The sequence below is a fragment of the Puma concolor genome, chromosome C1, assembly GCF_028749965.1.
Source record: "Puma concolor isolate L17-30 chromosome C1, mPumCon1.1.hap2, whole genome shotgun sequence".
NCBI lineage: Eukaryota > Metazoa > Chordata > Mammalia > Carnivora > Felidae > Puma > Puma concolor.
Window position 1 is genome coordinate 132,593,132 of NC_141674.1, and position 16,683 is coordinate 132,609,814.

The 16,683-nt window shown below is 32.8% G+C and overlaps 1 protein-coding gene across 4 annotated transcripts in view; it reads right to left on the reverse strand.

The window, feature by feature from the left end:
- The window catches only part of LRP1B (LDL receptor related protein 1B), a 1,907,075-nt gene that overhangs the window by 234,419 nt on the left and 1,655,973 nt on the right, over positions 1 to 16,683 (reverse strand). For all 4 annotated transcript variants that reach the window (XM_086718488.1, XM_025932005.2, XM_086718489.1 and 1 more), the window contains exons 58-60: positions 15,255 to 15,377; positions 12,808 to 12,989; positions 3,157 to 3,356 (exon numbers count right to left, since the gene is read on the reverse strand). In XM_086718488.1, coding sequence (XP_086574614.1) covers positions 3,157 to 3,356; positions 12,808 to 12,989; positions 15,255 to 15,377 — 505 coding nt within the window. The remainder of the gene's footprint in view (positions 1 to 3,156; positions 3,357 to 12,807; positions 12,990 to 15,254; positions 15,378 to 16,683) is intronic.

Below are 16,683 nucleotides of genomic sequence, written 5' to 3' on the forward strand. Positions count from 1 at the left end.
TGAACATTTTTAGTAGAAAGTAAGACATTCACAACAACCTAGAGCTTTATATAGATGCTAAAAATAAATGGGTTCCTAGTTACATGGGGAAAATACTGATTACCACAATAAAACTTTCAATTATATCATCTGAGAATGTTGCAGAACATTTCATTATTGATTCTTTGGAGAAGATATAACTGCTGAATGCTAAGTGTGATTCTGATTTGTCAACATTACTTTTGCTGTAATTAAAATCCTAAAGTCATCTTTAAATAATTCTTCACTCAAATTGCATCCTGATGAGTTTCTTTATCTCTATAATTGGATTGCCAACACCTAAATAAGTGACTCATCCAACTACACTTGTGATACCTCAATGTTCTTACCCTTAAAAAAGCACCTCGAAAAGCTTTCTGTCAGCAATGATAGTTAGAATAATATATTTGTTTAAACATCAACTGAGAAGAACTTAGGCAAAATAATTAAGTGGTATGACTTCAGTGACTTTTGTCTCCTTTATTTTTATTTGTTTACTTATTCATTTACTTTTAAACTCTGTGACTTGATTCTTCTGAGGACTGCACACTGGCACACATTTGCAAGGTCTCACCTGGCAATAAGATTATCAGTAATCCTCTTTTATCATCTCCTCCCATTTCCCTCCACCCAGGGTGTTGTTCTAAGCTTACTGCCAGAGAAGAAAGCAGCCTGATAAGCTAAACCATGCTACTGTGTGGGCTTTCTTTGGGACCTCTCTGTGAAGATAGGTCCCTCTTACTATTTGAAGATAAAAACACCTAATAACAAAGGTGATGTTAGGTCAATAAAGATGAATAAAAAGCCATCAATAAAAAGCCATTTGTCTTCCCTGACTTCAAACTGTCTTCAATCATCAAGACAGTATGGTACTGGCACAAGAACAGACACTCAGATCAATGGAACAGCATAGAGAACCCAGAATGCGTCCACAAACATATGGGCAACTAATCTTTGACAAAACAGGAAAGAATATCCAATGGAATAAAGACAGTCTCTTCAGCAAGCGGTGCTGGAAAACTGGACAGCGACATGCAGAAGAGTGAACCTGGACCACTTTCTTACACCGTACACAAAAATAAACTCAAAATGGATGAAAGACCTAAATGTAAGACAGGAAACCATCAAAATCCTCAAGGAGAAAGAAGGCAAAAACCTCTTTGACCTTGGCTGCTGTACTTTCCTACTCAACATGTCTCTGGAGGCAAGGGAAACAAAAGCAAAAATGAACTATTGGGACCTCATCAAAGTAAATAGCTTCTGCACAGCAAAGGAAACAATCAGCAAAACTAAAAGGCAACTGACAGAATGGGAGAAGATATCTGCAAACGACATATCAGATAAAGGGTTAGTATCCAAAATCTATAAAGAACTTATCAAACTCAACACCCAAAAAACCAAATAATCCAGTGAAGAAATGGGCAGAGGATATGAACAGACACTTCTCCAAAGAAGACATCCAGATGGCCAACTGACACATGAAAAAATGCTCCACATCACTCGTCATCAGGGAAATACAAATCAAAACCACAATGAGATACCACTTCACACCTGTCAGAATGGCTCACATTAACAACTCGGGCAACAACAGATGTTGGCGAGGATGCAGAGAAAGAGGATCTCTTTTGCACTGCTGGTGGGAATGCAAACTGGTGCAGCCACTCTGGAAAACAGTATGGAGGTTCCTCAAAAAATTAAAGTAGAACTACCCTATTACCCAGCAATTGGACTACTAGGTATTTATCCAAGGGATACAGGTGTGCTGTTTTTAAGGGGCACATGCACCCCAATGTTTATAGCAGCACTATCAACAACAGGCAAAGTATGGAAATAACTCAAATGTCCATTGGCAGATAGGTTGATAAAGAAGATATGGTATGTATATACAATGGAGTATTACTCAGCAATCAAAAAGAATGAAATCTTTCCATTTGCAACTATGTGGATGGAACTAGAGGGTATTATGCTAAGTGAAATTAGTCAGAGAAAGACAAATATCATATGATTTCACTCATATGAGTACTTTAAGAGACAAAAACAGATGAACATAAGGGAAGGGAAGCGAAAATAATAAAAGAACAGGGAGGGGGACAAAACATAAGAGACTCTTAAATATGGAGAACAGAGGGTTGCTGGAGGGGTTGTGGAGGGTGGATGGGCTAAAAGGGTAAGGGGCACTAAGGAATCTACTCCTGAAATCATTGTTGCACTATATGCTAACTAACTTGGATGTATATTAAAAGATAAAAATAAATAAAAAATAAATAAAAAATTATCTTCTTCATTCTGGGAAAAGTGTCATCTTTAAACCCCTAAAGTATTTTGAGTGTTCACTGGAATTATTTGTGGTTTCTGTTACATCCCTGTCATCTTTGTCTTCGTCATCATGTCCTTCTCCATTGCTCTTATGAATTCCCTCATCCTCAGCTATTTTTCTTTAAGACCTCCCCGTCATCCCTAATTCCAGTGTTACTTTCCTCATATCTAAATGCTTCATTCATATCTTTATATTGAGTTTTTTAATCTACTCAGAGTTATAAAAAATAGAAAAGTAAAGTGTCTGTAGAATTTTATATTCATTCATATTCAAATAATTTCCTGTATGTTACTGTAATTTGATGGCTGTTTTCCAGTTTAATTTTAGTGGCCATTGTTGATTAGATAACAATAAATTTGATCATGTATGCAGTAGAATTGATAACTTTTAAATGATATTACTTCACTGTCTTTCGAGAACTATACTCTTATTTGGTATTTTTAAAAAACTTAGCCCTACCAGATTGCAATAATAATCTTATGTTTACAGGCATATAACCTTCTATCTCAATCCGTTAAGATTGTATGTATATATTAACTAAGAAAAATATTGTTCATTTACTGTAAAAACTACTTTGAAAGATACAATTAGAGAAAATATTCTCAATGACTTTTATACATGATTACAGAAGTTCTGAGTAAATATATCTAATTATTATTTACCAATATTGTCATAAAGGAACATGATCATGTAATCTTAAGTTACAAAATTAATTTAATGAGAAAAATTATATATAATGAATACATAAGTGTGTACATATTTTCTAAATGAATAATGTACGTACTGATAAAATACTGAGTCATTTGTGTTACTGGACCAACCTGTGTGTCTATGAGATCCATCCATGTTGCTAAATTCAATATGATTTTCATCAGCCCAGTAGAGTCTACGGTTGACATAATCTATAGTTAGTGCCATAGGTCTGGAAATCTTGGTTTCTATGACAACACTCTGATTGGTTCCATCCATTCCAACACGGCCAATGTGAGGATACTCACAGCAATCAATCCAATACAAATACCTAAGAAAAAAAAATCAATAACAATATTGTTTACAGACACTCAGGGAGTAAAACATCACATGATATTTCACTTATTTTCTCAGCTATTCCCTAGTTAATTCTTGGTATCTCTAAGAACTGTAACTTCTAAGAAGCATACCTTAATGCAAGCTTTTCTTATGATTTTTATTAAACATATAGTACACTTTGAAATATCCATATAATTTTAAACGTGTTTCCTTTAGCACACAAACCCATATATGTATATTACATAACATATAATATATCTGCAAGTGTTAACAAGGTACAGATCTCTAAATCTAACAGAGGTAAGCCTTCAAACTGCATCTGTAATGTTGGAGGAATAACACTATCTAGATATATACTTTTTTCTTTTGGCTCATTACCAGTGAAAAATTCAAAATGATTTATGGAGGAGTACTTTATATTTTCCTGAATATGCATTGTTCAGTGTGGTAGCCTTTAGCTAATTGTGACTCTTTACATTTAAATTCATTAAAATCATATAAAATTAAGTAGACTGAATTGTTCCTCAGTCATACTAGCCACATTTCAAGTGCTAGATAGTCATATGTTGGACAACATTGATTTCAATTATGTTATTGGAAGTTCTAGAGTAAGGTATTTCAGATAGTAGGGAAAAAAACAATAAAAGGAAGAAAATTAGGGGCGCCTGGGTGGCGCAGTCGGTTAAGCGTCCGACTTCAGCCAGGTCACGATCTCGCGGTCCGTGAGTTCGAGCCCCGCGTCAGGCTCTGGGCTGATGGCTCAGAGCCTGGAGCCTGTTTCCGATTCTGTGTCTCCCTCTCTCTCTGCCCCTCCCCCGTTCATGCTCTGTCTCTCTCTGTCCCAAAAATAAATAAACGTTGAAAAAAAAAAATTAAAAAATAAAAAAAATAAAAGGAAGAAAATTATATTGCTACTAAAACTAATTGAGGTAAACATAAATATTGCATCCCATAAAATGTAAATACTATATAAGTGACAGGAATTACTGAGGAATTTCTATTTAATTAAACACATTATTTTTTTATCATAGTGTAAAAAGCCACTTTACGTTTTGAATATGTTCCTTCTCTCTATAATTCAAGATATGAGTTAGAGGGTCTTTAATGTCCTTTTCACATTCCAACACTAAAACTGAAACTTACTAACACAATTAGTTGCCCCAGACCCATTCTTTTCTTTTTAGTAAGTGTAGAACGATGAACAATTAATTCTTCAAATTTGGAGAATGTATAATTAAAATAATATGGTATGAAAATTATTCTATATGGTTTATAACTGGCATATTTACTTTAAAATCAAACTTTTCTTAAAGAAAACTTTTTCTCATACATTCTGACAGTGATAGTTATGTGTAGACATTTTAACCACACACTATAACAAAATAAAAGTTTTGAGGGAAAACCATTTATCAGATACTGGGATAACATAAATGATAATTGTAAGAAATATGGGCACTTTTGTGCTGACAGTCATTTTGGGGTGTTCTGCATAAAGGCAGGGGATAATGGATTATAAAGATTTCTTAAAAGTTCTTTACTAGCCAAAATATCATTAAGAGTCCTAATTAAGCAGGGCAGTTAAAATGAGAAATATGTATCTATCTGGTAAGGACTAAATGAAAAGTAGATTCAAGAGCTGAGATTCACAGAGAGCTCTGAGAGTGAGAATTTAAAAGCAAATTTGAATCTGGAAATACAACAGTCAAGTTTGTATAAGATGATACTGGAATTGCTAGCCAATACTTATGTATATCTATGTAGTTCTGTACAAAATTGAAAACCTCAAATCATCAAATAATACTAGATATCAAGCCTTTCAGAAATGGATTAAGTGTACTTCTTAAATCTTGAATTATTTTAAGTTATTTAAATCTTGAATTATTATACTTTTATATATAAAGCAAACATATGTCAGCAAACACATTGTGTCTAGAAAACCACACAATATGTTTCTTTCTAGTAAATTTATGGAGGTACACCTTGCTGTCTTGCTGGAGATAATGGCAGTATAGATAAAGGGGAAGAAACTGAATCAGAAAGAAGTAAAAATGCAAAGACAGTTTATCTCATTGAAATCAGAACATTCCTCCTTGCCTTACTGACTCTGAATCTTGGTAACACTAACATAGCAATTTTTTTTTTCCCTAATAGATGATATCATACGCCAGCTTCTCTCAACCATGTTAGATATGACCAAATATATTTGGGCTTCTATACAACCATGATGTTTTTGAGACTAAATATAAGCAAATAAAAATTTAAAGCAGTATTGCAATAACTTCTGTAACATTAAAAAGAACATGCCAATTTGGACTTAATTAGAGGCAGTATTCATATTTCTATTTAGCTATTTACTCTACATGTGTTTGCATTATAATTAAAAAAAATCCCAAAAGTAAAAAAAAAAAAAAGAGAAAAAAAAAGAAAAGTTTGCTCCATCAAATGTTATCAACAAAGTATTGCAAACTACTGAATGTGAATAATAATGTTTTTGAAGTCATTAAGTAAATTATGAATTCCAAATGGTCAGACCTCCATATAATAGCAATTTAAAATTTTTATTTTTAATCTGAATTTTTTTTTTCTTTTTGGCTAGTCTTATCACCACCTTGAACCAAGATACCAAGAATAGGAAGAGCACATTTCATGGAGTCTAACATCTGTTACATCAGTCCCAGAAATCTCTCTAACAGCTCTCATCCTAAAATCCTGTCCTTGCCATTCAAACTCTCCTTTTTTAGGCACAAACACACTTCTTCCAGTTACTCCCCACCATTAAAAAATGTGTCAGTTCTAGGGCATCTGGGTGGCTCAGATGGTTAAGCACCTGATTCTTGATTTCAGCTCAGGTCATGATCTCATGATTAGTGAGTTCAAGCCCCGTATTGGGCTCTGTGCTGACACTGTGGAGCCTGCTTGAGATTCTGCCTCTCCCTTGCTTGCACTCTCTCTCTCTCTCAAAATAAATAAACATTAAAAATATATATTTAAAAATGTGTCCGTTCAGCTCAAATTGGATTATTTACAGTCCCACATTTTCACTTCTGTGTTTCCATGAGATCACTGGCCCTTCTCCTTCCCCTTCAATCATATAGATCTTCTCATTCAGACATCATTTGCTTTGCCCTTCTATTATCCACAAATTATTCCCTGATCAATGTTACTTCACATTTTTCAAGATGGTTACAAGATTGTGAAATGCTTTGTTAAACAAAGTAAACATCATCTTTTTTATCGTGAGAGCCTTTAATATGCTTTAATCTGACATAGTGATTCTCTCGGAACTATAGTGTCCCTTTCTTTATCACATAGTCTTGGGCGATAGCATTTATTTTCCTAGTAAATAGAAAACAGGAAACAAACTTTGGGAAACTGTGTTTTAGCTTTTCTGTCCTACAGAATTACTTTTTTTTTTTTTTTTTATTGCATGTATAATTGAACAATGTATATATTGTAAACATAGGAACCCCCAAGGCAGTAATGATGTAGATTCTCAGGTCTCCTAATCAGATCAGAGAATGTACCTCAATAAGTCAGCGGGTGTAACAACTGTAATAAACCCAAGAGCCTTTTTTTTTCCTGAGAGAGAGAAAGAGAGAGAGAGAGAGAGCATGAGGGAGAGGGAGAATCCCAAGCAGGCTCCACGCTCTGCACAAAGCCCATGAGGGGCTCAATTACACAACCCTGGGATCATGACCTGAGCAAGATCAAGAGTCAAAGGCTCAAATGACTGAGCCACCCAGGCACCCCAGCCCAGAACCATTTTTAAGTAGATTGAGAATATATTTTGAAACAATAATTTGTTGAGGCAATGTTATGTACTAGATACTTCTTAGAATTAGAACACCGAGATAAACAGATATGATTTTTGTGTTTAAAAATCTCTCAGTGAATACAATGATGGTAGATGTAAAACAAATGAAAACAATATTATGATAAAACTATTTTACTATGGAGGCACAAAAGAGGGAATAATAATTTTACTTAGATGGAAGAAAGCATGAAAGAAATCTCGTGCTCACTGATAGTTCTTTGAAACATAAATCTTATTTTCATAGCTATCTTAAGATAAGAATAATCTTTATCTTTTTCAGATTTTGGAACAAAGTATAACTAAATTGGCGATTTTAATGCTGTAACAGGTCTTAAAGATAATGTAGCCTAATACCTTCATTTTACTGATAAACTGAGACCATGTAAGATTATGTGTGTTGTCATAGTCTACTATGATACAGTTGAAACAAGGGCTCAGGTCTCTAGATTTATAGACTAGCTTTTTCTCTAAGCAGAACTATGCAGAGTCCTAAGGAAATGAATTCTAGAAACAGATTAATTGGGTTCAAATTTCAGGTCCACATATTACTAGCTATGTGAGTCAGGACACTTTAATTAGCCTCTGTGAGCCTGTATTTACTCACATGTTGAAAAGAAAAATAATAATATTAGTTCCCTAATAATTATAGGGAAAAATTTAGAAAACTGATAAGCATGGAGTGTTTAGCAAACATTAACTATTATTATTCATCTGTACTAGATATGTAATATATATCACATATATGTGTACACTTTCTGTATATTGGTTTTATTTAATAGGTTATTAATAGGTTATTGTGTTTGGTTAATAGGTTATCTGTTGCATCCAGATTGTGTGTATAGTATTACATGATTTTTCTGGATTTTGTGTTATTACATGATTTTTTTATTTAAGTACTTATCAACCAAAAGAATATATTCTATTGCATGGAAGAAAAGTATAGTTTAACTGTATTCAGGTATAAATGCATCTTCACAGACACAGGATTTCTCTTCTTATGGGTAGCTACCTTCTGATGGCTAAATTTCATTTCCTTTTCCATACTTAAGCCCTATTACTATCCTTTTTTTTTTCAAGTTTTTCAATAAGTCTGTACTAGTGTACTGGTATTTTCAACACCTGAAATTCAACTTCTTAAAAACTAGCTGAGTACAAAATTTTTTGTAAATAATTAAAGCTGAAAAATGAAAACTTCAGTGAAAGTATCAAAAGAGGAGTTCTTTTTTATTTTTATTTTTGGGACAGAGAGAGACAGAGCATGAACGGGGGAGGGGCAGAGAGAGAGGGAGACACAGAATCGGAAACAGGCTCCAGGCTCTGAGCCATCAGCCCAGAGCCCGACGCGGGGCTCGAACTCACAGACCGCGAGATCGTGACCTGGCTGAAGTCGGACGCTTAACTGACTGCGCCACCCAGGCACCCCAAAAGAGGAGTTCTAAATCTCACCCATATAGTAGGTAATGTTTACCTAAGATCACATCTGAAAAACTTCAGCCCCAAATAATATCTACTCTGTAAGTTATAACAAAGTGTGAACATACACAACAATGCCAGCTGTAACCATAACAACAGACTTCTGTGGTTCCTGAGGATGTCTTTTATAGTTTAATGAAATATACTACATTTCTTTAAAACAAATAAAGTAGAAGTCTACTCAGTTTTTTCTGTTTTCCCCCCAAAATTTAGGGAATATACTCAGAGACAATTCTTCCAACTGCAATTGTTTCTTATTTGAATTATAAATTTTTTTATATTCATTTTCTGTATATTTTGACTAAGTATAGGAATATAGGTTTAAAAATTGGTAGGGAAAGGATGGTTTTATGTGGCTGTTTATTTTAATAAAATATTTATTTCCCCACAGAAATCAGAAACTGAGTTTTCATTCCTGATATACCTTTCCTTCCCTTACAACAAAAGTTCCCTTATGACTCTTGTCCTTGAAACATACAGGTTATTTACATACCGATGTATTGGTTTGGGCAATGATGCAGGTACAATGTCCCTGTAGCTATAACCCTATTTGCTGTGTACATCCAGTTGCCCATTTATTATTTCCTTTTGCAGTGAATTTAACAACTTCTGTATTAGGCACAAAAAATGCTCAAGCCATGGCCCTTTTGCTAAAAGAACTCATTATCTAGATGGAGAGATAAATATTTATACCAATAATAGTCATATATACACCTGAAATTAATATAATATTTTATGTCAATTATACCTCAAAAAAATAAATTGAAAAAAATTTTAAAGTCATATAATGGAATGTGTTCAATATGTGGGGTCTTCTTAGCCAGAACTGGGGAAAGTTTCACATAGGAACAGATATTTTCTGCTCTTGTTGGAAAAACAGAAAGTTATTCCAACTAGAGGAAAATAAGAAGGGCATTCTATGAAGAAAGAATGACATAAGGCAAGATACAGAGCATAAAATGTGTCCTTTCCAAATTTATTTGCACTATCATTACCTACATTGGCAATAATCTCTTCCAATCACAAGTTCTTTAAAGTCCTCTTTGCTTTCCCAGAGAGCTTACTTATTCTTTTGGCCTGAAATACCTCCTGCTCTGAAGGGCACTGCATCACTGGCTAATTCTTACTCCACTAGTTTTATCTAGGAAGGTTCTCTGATTCCAGTTGAGATAAAAACATTTTCTATTTCCCCCCCCATTTTTATAAACTTAAAAAAAACGCATTGTATTATAATTATTTATTTACCTACCCACTGAACCGTGAAACACCTAGAGATAGCACTGTGCCTTTTATTTTTATACTCCTACCTAGAGTACTGCCAGATGTACACTAAATGTTAAAGAAATGTGAGTTGAATAAGTGAATGGGTACATTAATTTTCTGTTAACTAGTCATATCACACATTCACTTTATTGTCTATCATAATGGTCTTTTGCTATGTGATTACCTGAAATAACATGTTAATCATCCAAAAAGATATAATTAATGCTCGGTATGGCTTTAATATTATATTTTCTATTGCACTTTAAAATGTGTATATGTGTGTATATTTTTTCTGCATAAACAACTCTTATAAATATTGATGTAAATAATATTAATTGCCCCAAACTTATGATAGATTAAAACAGTAATTCTCAAACTAAACCAGACAACAGAATGATTAGGATAATTGGATCTCAGCTGAATTTCAATATAACAACCAGGAAGATGATTGATCTGTCTACTTGTATCTTCTTTACCATTCTTACTTAGTAACTACCATATCCAAATTGATATTGTGACCATTGGGATACTATTATTTAAAAAAATATAATATTTATTTATTTTTGAGAGAGAGAGAGAGCGAGCGCGCGCGAGCGAGCAGGAATGGGGGAGGGGCAGAAAGAGAGGAAGACACAGAATCCAAAGCAGGCTCCAGGCTTTGAGGTGTCAGCACAGAGCCCGACACAGGGCTTGAATTCACAGACCTCACGATCATGAGTTACTTCATTACATTAGTCCAGTGATCTTTACTCTCCTGTAAACAAATCCTTGCCTTATTCCTCACTAAATATCAGGACAGAAATCACATTTCTCCAGGAAACAGGGGCCAGTAGTATTGGCAAATTCAAAACATGCATAAATTGCAATGTTATTCTGATGTGGAAAGGTACAAGGGGATTTTTATTACATAATATTACAATAGAAGTTGATATGTTTTGAAGCAGAATTACACAATATTTTAGACAGTTATGGAAACTTCACCCTGAAGCTAGTCTCATAAAAACTAAAATCCAAGTTGTCCTATTGTCTCACTCTGGGGAATGAGAAAAACAGAATGAACAAAAAGGTGTCATTAAATTTTACGTGTTAAAATAGGTAGCTTTAATTGTTTCATAAGAAGATGCCATTTTTATCTGTTTCTTTTTGTTATAATGTGGCATAGCCATATCATACTAAAATATTATCCAAAATTGAAATCAATGGAGTCTTTCATAACATTTACAATAATTTAGTACTTCACCGTTTTAACTGACACTTTTGATGGATGGGTTTATGTTAACGACAACTTAAGGCTGCTTTTGGTTTACAGGGTAATAATACCTGTAACTGGGAGAAATAAAACTTAAAGCTAGACTCAGCTATGTTCACTAGGCTAGGACAGTTTTTGTTTTATAACAAGTAAATTCCACAAAACTATTATGACCTACAGGTAATGTTTGTTTAATATGAAGCATCCTAAAGAGTATGAAAGGAAAAACTAAGTCAGCCATACTGATTTTGAAGAAAAAGGCAATGTTTTGAACATGCTAAAATGAATATCTTCTGATAAAATATTGAAGGAATTAAAGTATTCACATTCTTATGAATGAATGATGATAATAGTCAAACTTATTACATCTGGTCATTATTTCCTGAAACATATTAAAAACAGACTCTCTTGTGATTCTGTTTCGATTAAAATAGAATTGACATTCTTTTGAATTTTCTGTTGCTATGGTAAAGAAAATACGTTAAAAGTTAAAAAGTGGTACATAATTATACAGCAAAAAGTTAAAAGTTGCACATTACCTTGGAAACAGAAGAGTATCTACAGTACAAGGCTTCTCCTATTAGGTACTGCTTCTACCCAAAGTGTTTAAACTTAAGATATAAAATATACTTTGATATGATCACATTGCCAAATATGAATATAAAGGACAAAAAAACATAGATACAACCTACTAGCAAGAAGCAATGTCTAATTGTTGAATATGGTATGATACAAGCAGTGATTTCATGAAAGTATTAAGTAAAATTAACTTATATAGCAGAAAATTTAGAGCACTACAGTTATAATACTTGTTACTGTGAATGTGTCCTATTTTTAAAAATAAAATTTTCTCTACATTTGCTATTTTAACAGGCATGTTGAGTAGGTTGAACTTCTACAGAGATCATTTTGGAGTATATAATCACTCTAAATTATAGTGCAAAAAAAGAAAAAAAAAGGAAAGGCATGCCTTCTCTAACTACCAAAAAAACATAATTAAAAGTGAATGATAATGGTCATAATCCATAAAACTTTAGCAGGCATACACCTAACTTTGACACCTAAGCTCTGACACCTTAATGTGTGTTCATCCCTCACCTGGAATCTCCAGCCTGCTGGCTTTAATCCTTACAATGACTTGTTCTCCTTTCTCACAATGAAATGCAACTGACACACAGCTCCAGTATGAATCGTTCTCAATATTTCCACTATACTATCCTTTTTGAGTGCACAGAAAATGCACCTGGTTACTTATTATCCATGGATACTACTTATGTGTCTTGCCCTAAAGTGGTACAGGAATTACATCATCCATATTTGGACTACCACAGTCGTTGCCTTTGCTCCAACACTTAAAGGCAATAAATTCGAGAAATCTGTATGTTTTAACTTCTGATATATTTAGATTAGTTAGAAAAATAGTTGTTTAAAACTTTTAAAAATACCTGCTGTTAAATCTTATCATTTCAAATGTTTTTCTTTCTCACTGTGAGAGTCACATTTCTATTTTTGACTTCTCAATAAGAATGTCTACACATTACATTTTATATTGGTTTTCATGTTAAAACCTACAGAATGAGATTTACCACACTGAATGTAACCCACAGTTTCAATCTTTAATTTAAGATTCTCAATGTTACAAACCCAGCTCGAGGATCTAAAGACAGGTCCCTGGGGAACTTCAGCTTTTTGCTAACGAGTATAGTAGGGTACAAGCCATTGAGCTTGGATACTTCAATGATCCTTTTTTCTGTGTCAGACCAATAGAGGTTTTTTCCAATCCAATCGACAGCAAGTGCGTTGGGAACAGCTGTGTTATGCACTACCTAACAAATAAGAATTTAAAAGGTTAACAATGTAAATACCTACAATAAGCACCGAGTAATTGCTTCTTGATTTTTACAGAGATTATAGAATTCTATTTAAACATTAGAAACGGAATTTAGATAAGCATAAGACATAGAACAAATTTACCCGAATAAAATTACTTGTTTGTGATGTGAGAAATTACCTAATATGTAATCAGTCCCTGAAAATTACACATGGATTTAAGAAGTAAACACCAAAATAAAAAAACTGTTGGACAGTTGCAGAGTTGCACATTTTTGTTATACTTGTCTTCTAAAAATTAGGGGCAAAACTTCTATCACATACAGATACACACACACAGAATTATTGATATTATTAACCTTTAACAGATTTTGGGGAGATACCAATAGCATTCTCCACTCTCCCAACTGGTTATGCTCTATTGAAATTATCTACAACAAGACAGAAAATGTACATTTGAGAACATACACTATTTTAACCTAACCAAAGGAAATAAAATTCATACAACTGCTGTGCTTGATTCTAACCCATTACAATATCAACTATAATAAGAATACAAGCTTTATATGTACAAATATGATGCATATAAAATAACCCAAGATTCTTGGTCTATATGATTACTATTTCTGAGTCCTCAGTTTTTTCAGGATTCTGAGAAATGAGAAACTGAAAGTTGGGGCTGTACAGAAGCCAATGGTCATATAATTAGAGGAAATAAAACAATAATGAAAATTTATACTTATCCTTTCACTAATGTTATCAATAGTGAAGATATCTAAATCTAGATCTATATCTAGATCTTTTATGTCTTGCCTTAAAGTGGTACAGGAATTATATCATCCATATTTGGACTACCACAGTCGTTGCCTTTGCTCCAACACTTAAAGGCAATAAATTCGAGAAATCTGTATGTTTTTAATTTCTGATATAGATAGATATAGATATAGATATAGATATAGATATAGATATGTACACATATACATATGACAACATGGTCATTTTCAGCAACCAATGGTATCTATCTACTGTATTGAATTGCAAGACATCCTTTCTTCTTTCTCCCATATTCCAATTTTACAAATTTGGCATGGCTGAAAATTTACATTGTCATCCGTGAATTAGTGAATTAGAAAATCACTAATAAGAAAATCAGTGAATTAGTAATCCCAATAGGAAAAAAAGATTCATTTGTTACCCTATATTATGACATTATTTAAAGTAGTAATAGGTTAGTGGTGGCAAGATAATAGTTAATCCTTTAAAATATTAAAGTATATTCAAAACATATAAAGGTAATTAAAATTTTAAATGTCTTATAAAAATATGACCAAGCTTGGGTAATATTATTTTTATAGTTTTTATATACATTTTCAAAGAATTAAAAAAGAAAAATCCATTTCCTTATCTATGTCACATACTGATATTTATAAACTATCAGTTTATACATAAATACATAAATAAAGTTTATACATAAATACAATCATTACAAATCACCTGAGCCCGACCTAATGGTTGCTCTGGCACTGCATATACACATTTTAAGACTTTATTAATATTTTTGAAATTTATTGCACCCAATAAAATTTGTGTATGATATTATAGATGGTTACAAAAAAGTTAAGGCAATTGATGGGTTCTATAACACTTGAATTGAAGTGTCTTTATAATATATTTTACTGCATATAGACAGTGCAAATAATTTTATTTTAAAACTCAATATAACACAGAAAAAGAGCCAAGTAGCTCATATCTAGAATGTGATATGTATTTAATTATGATACTGTCTAATCAGAACATTCATGATTTTGTAAAAATGCATTCAATTATTTCCAATATAGGAGGTTAATTTTAATAGTGCTGTAATTTCAATCTACAGTCTAGTAATTAATTTTTCAATCATAAATTCTCAGACTCAACTTTCCCCTTTTATATAAGTCAATACAATTGAAACTCAGGCACTAATCATTCAAGCCAAAAGCATCCCTCACATTTTCTAGGGCTGTGAATAAGGTTCTGAATGTTATTTAGTCAATTTTATTTTTATCTTATTGCAAGTAACAGTGTTATAATGAAACATACGGATTAAAAAGCCTCATATTTCATATTTAAAGAATGTATTAACTTGCATTGTACAAATGTGAAATTCAAACCAACCTAATGCATTTTATGATTTGTATCATTACCATCAAATAACATTTTCTATTCAAGTCAGCTATACCAATAAAATATTCAATAATCCCATCATTGTAACATCTAGTTACCTTAATATCACTTCCATTTAAACACATTCTATTTATGCGGCTGCCATTGGGTCGGCTAGAATCAATCCAATAGATGAATTCTTCTCTGTAATCAAAGTCTATAGCAATAACATTGTTTAATCCCTAAAAATAAAAAAGGATATGTTTGAACAATAGTTAATAGAAATTATTTTCAAATGTCTTAGGAGTTCGTAAGAATCACTATCTCTCTTTGAACCTAGATAGTTATAGTTATGACAATGAATAGCATTTGTGACCAATTCTTTTTAAAAGCATCTTATCTTTACATTTCTCTATACCACACATTTAAGATGTTGTAAAATTTATTTGAAAATATTTTCCAAGTAGGTTTCAAAATTTTTGGAATGCTTATAAAGTTTAGCCCCTGTTGTGGGTAAACAAACAAACAAACAAACAAACAAAAAATATATATATATTGTAAAGTGAAAGACTCTCACTTTAGGTTAATGTTAAATAGATATGAATTTAATGTCATTATTGTCTGTTCTGTAGAGTAACCAGAAAAGAGCATACACCTAAATTTGCAACAGAAGATCACAGAAGATTTAAGATGAGCTTCAGAGAGTCATCTGATGCAAGTCAGAAAAGAAGGTTTAGAAACCAATTTGTCCAAAATATTTTTTGTCAACAACATAAATTAGCTGCCTTGTTGTTGTTCTTGTTGGTGGTGGTGGTGGTGGTGTGGTTGTGGTTGTTGGGTTTTTTTCTTCTTGAGACCCTCTAGCCAACTTAGTGCCATATTAGAATTTAAAAGTTATAACCTTAGGTGAGTATTTGACCAAAGAGGAACTGAGTAGCCAACATGTTTTTATCCTACATGGATATACGAGGATATGCCTGCCTTCAGACTCTTGGTTATGCATTTTTTTAACAAGTAACAAAACTTAACACGAATTCAACTGATGGATTTCTGGATGCCCCAGGTTTTTGGTTTGATAGTTGTGCCTTTTGACTGATTTAACAATTGTACATCAGGATCTGGGAATCTTCTTAGGTGCTGAATAATTCAAACAATTCCTGAGGGGTTAATTTAATTCTGACCTTTTGTTAAGGCTCATATATTACTACCCTGATGGACTAAAAAAACTTGGATCAGGATTTCCATTGTGTTAAGTCATTTTAAGGCTTGGATAGTCTATTAATTTATAAATATTATATATTAAAAATATATGATGGAGGGGAAGTGGGTGGGGGATGGGCTAAACGAGTGATGGATATTAAGGAGGGCACCTGTGTTGAGCACTGTGTATTATAGACAAGTGATAAATCACTAAATTCTACCCCCAAAATCAACATTATGCTATATGTTAACTAGCTAGAATATAATAAAAAATTGAAAAAAAAAATGACACTATAGACACTTGGCAAAGCCCTAAGAGATCATTGCCATATCTTTATATCTGTTGTA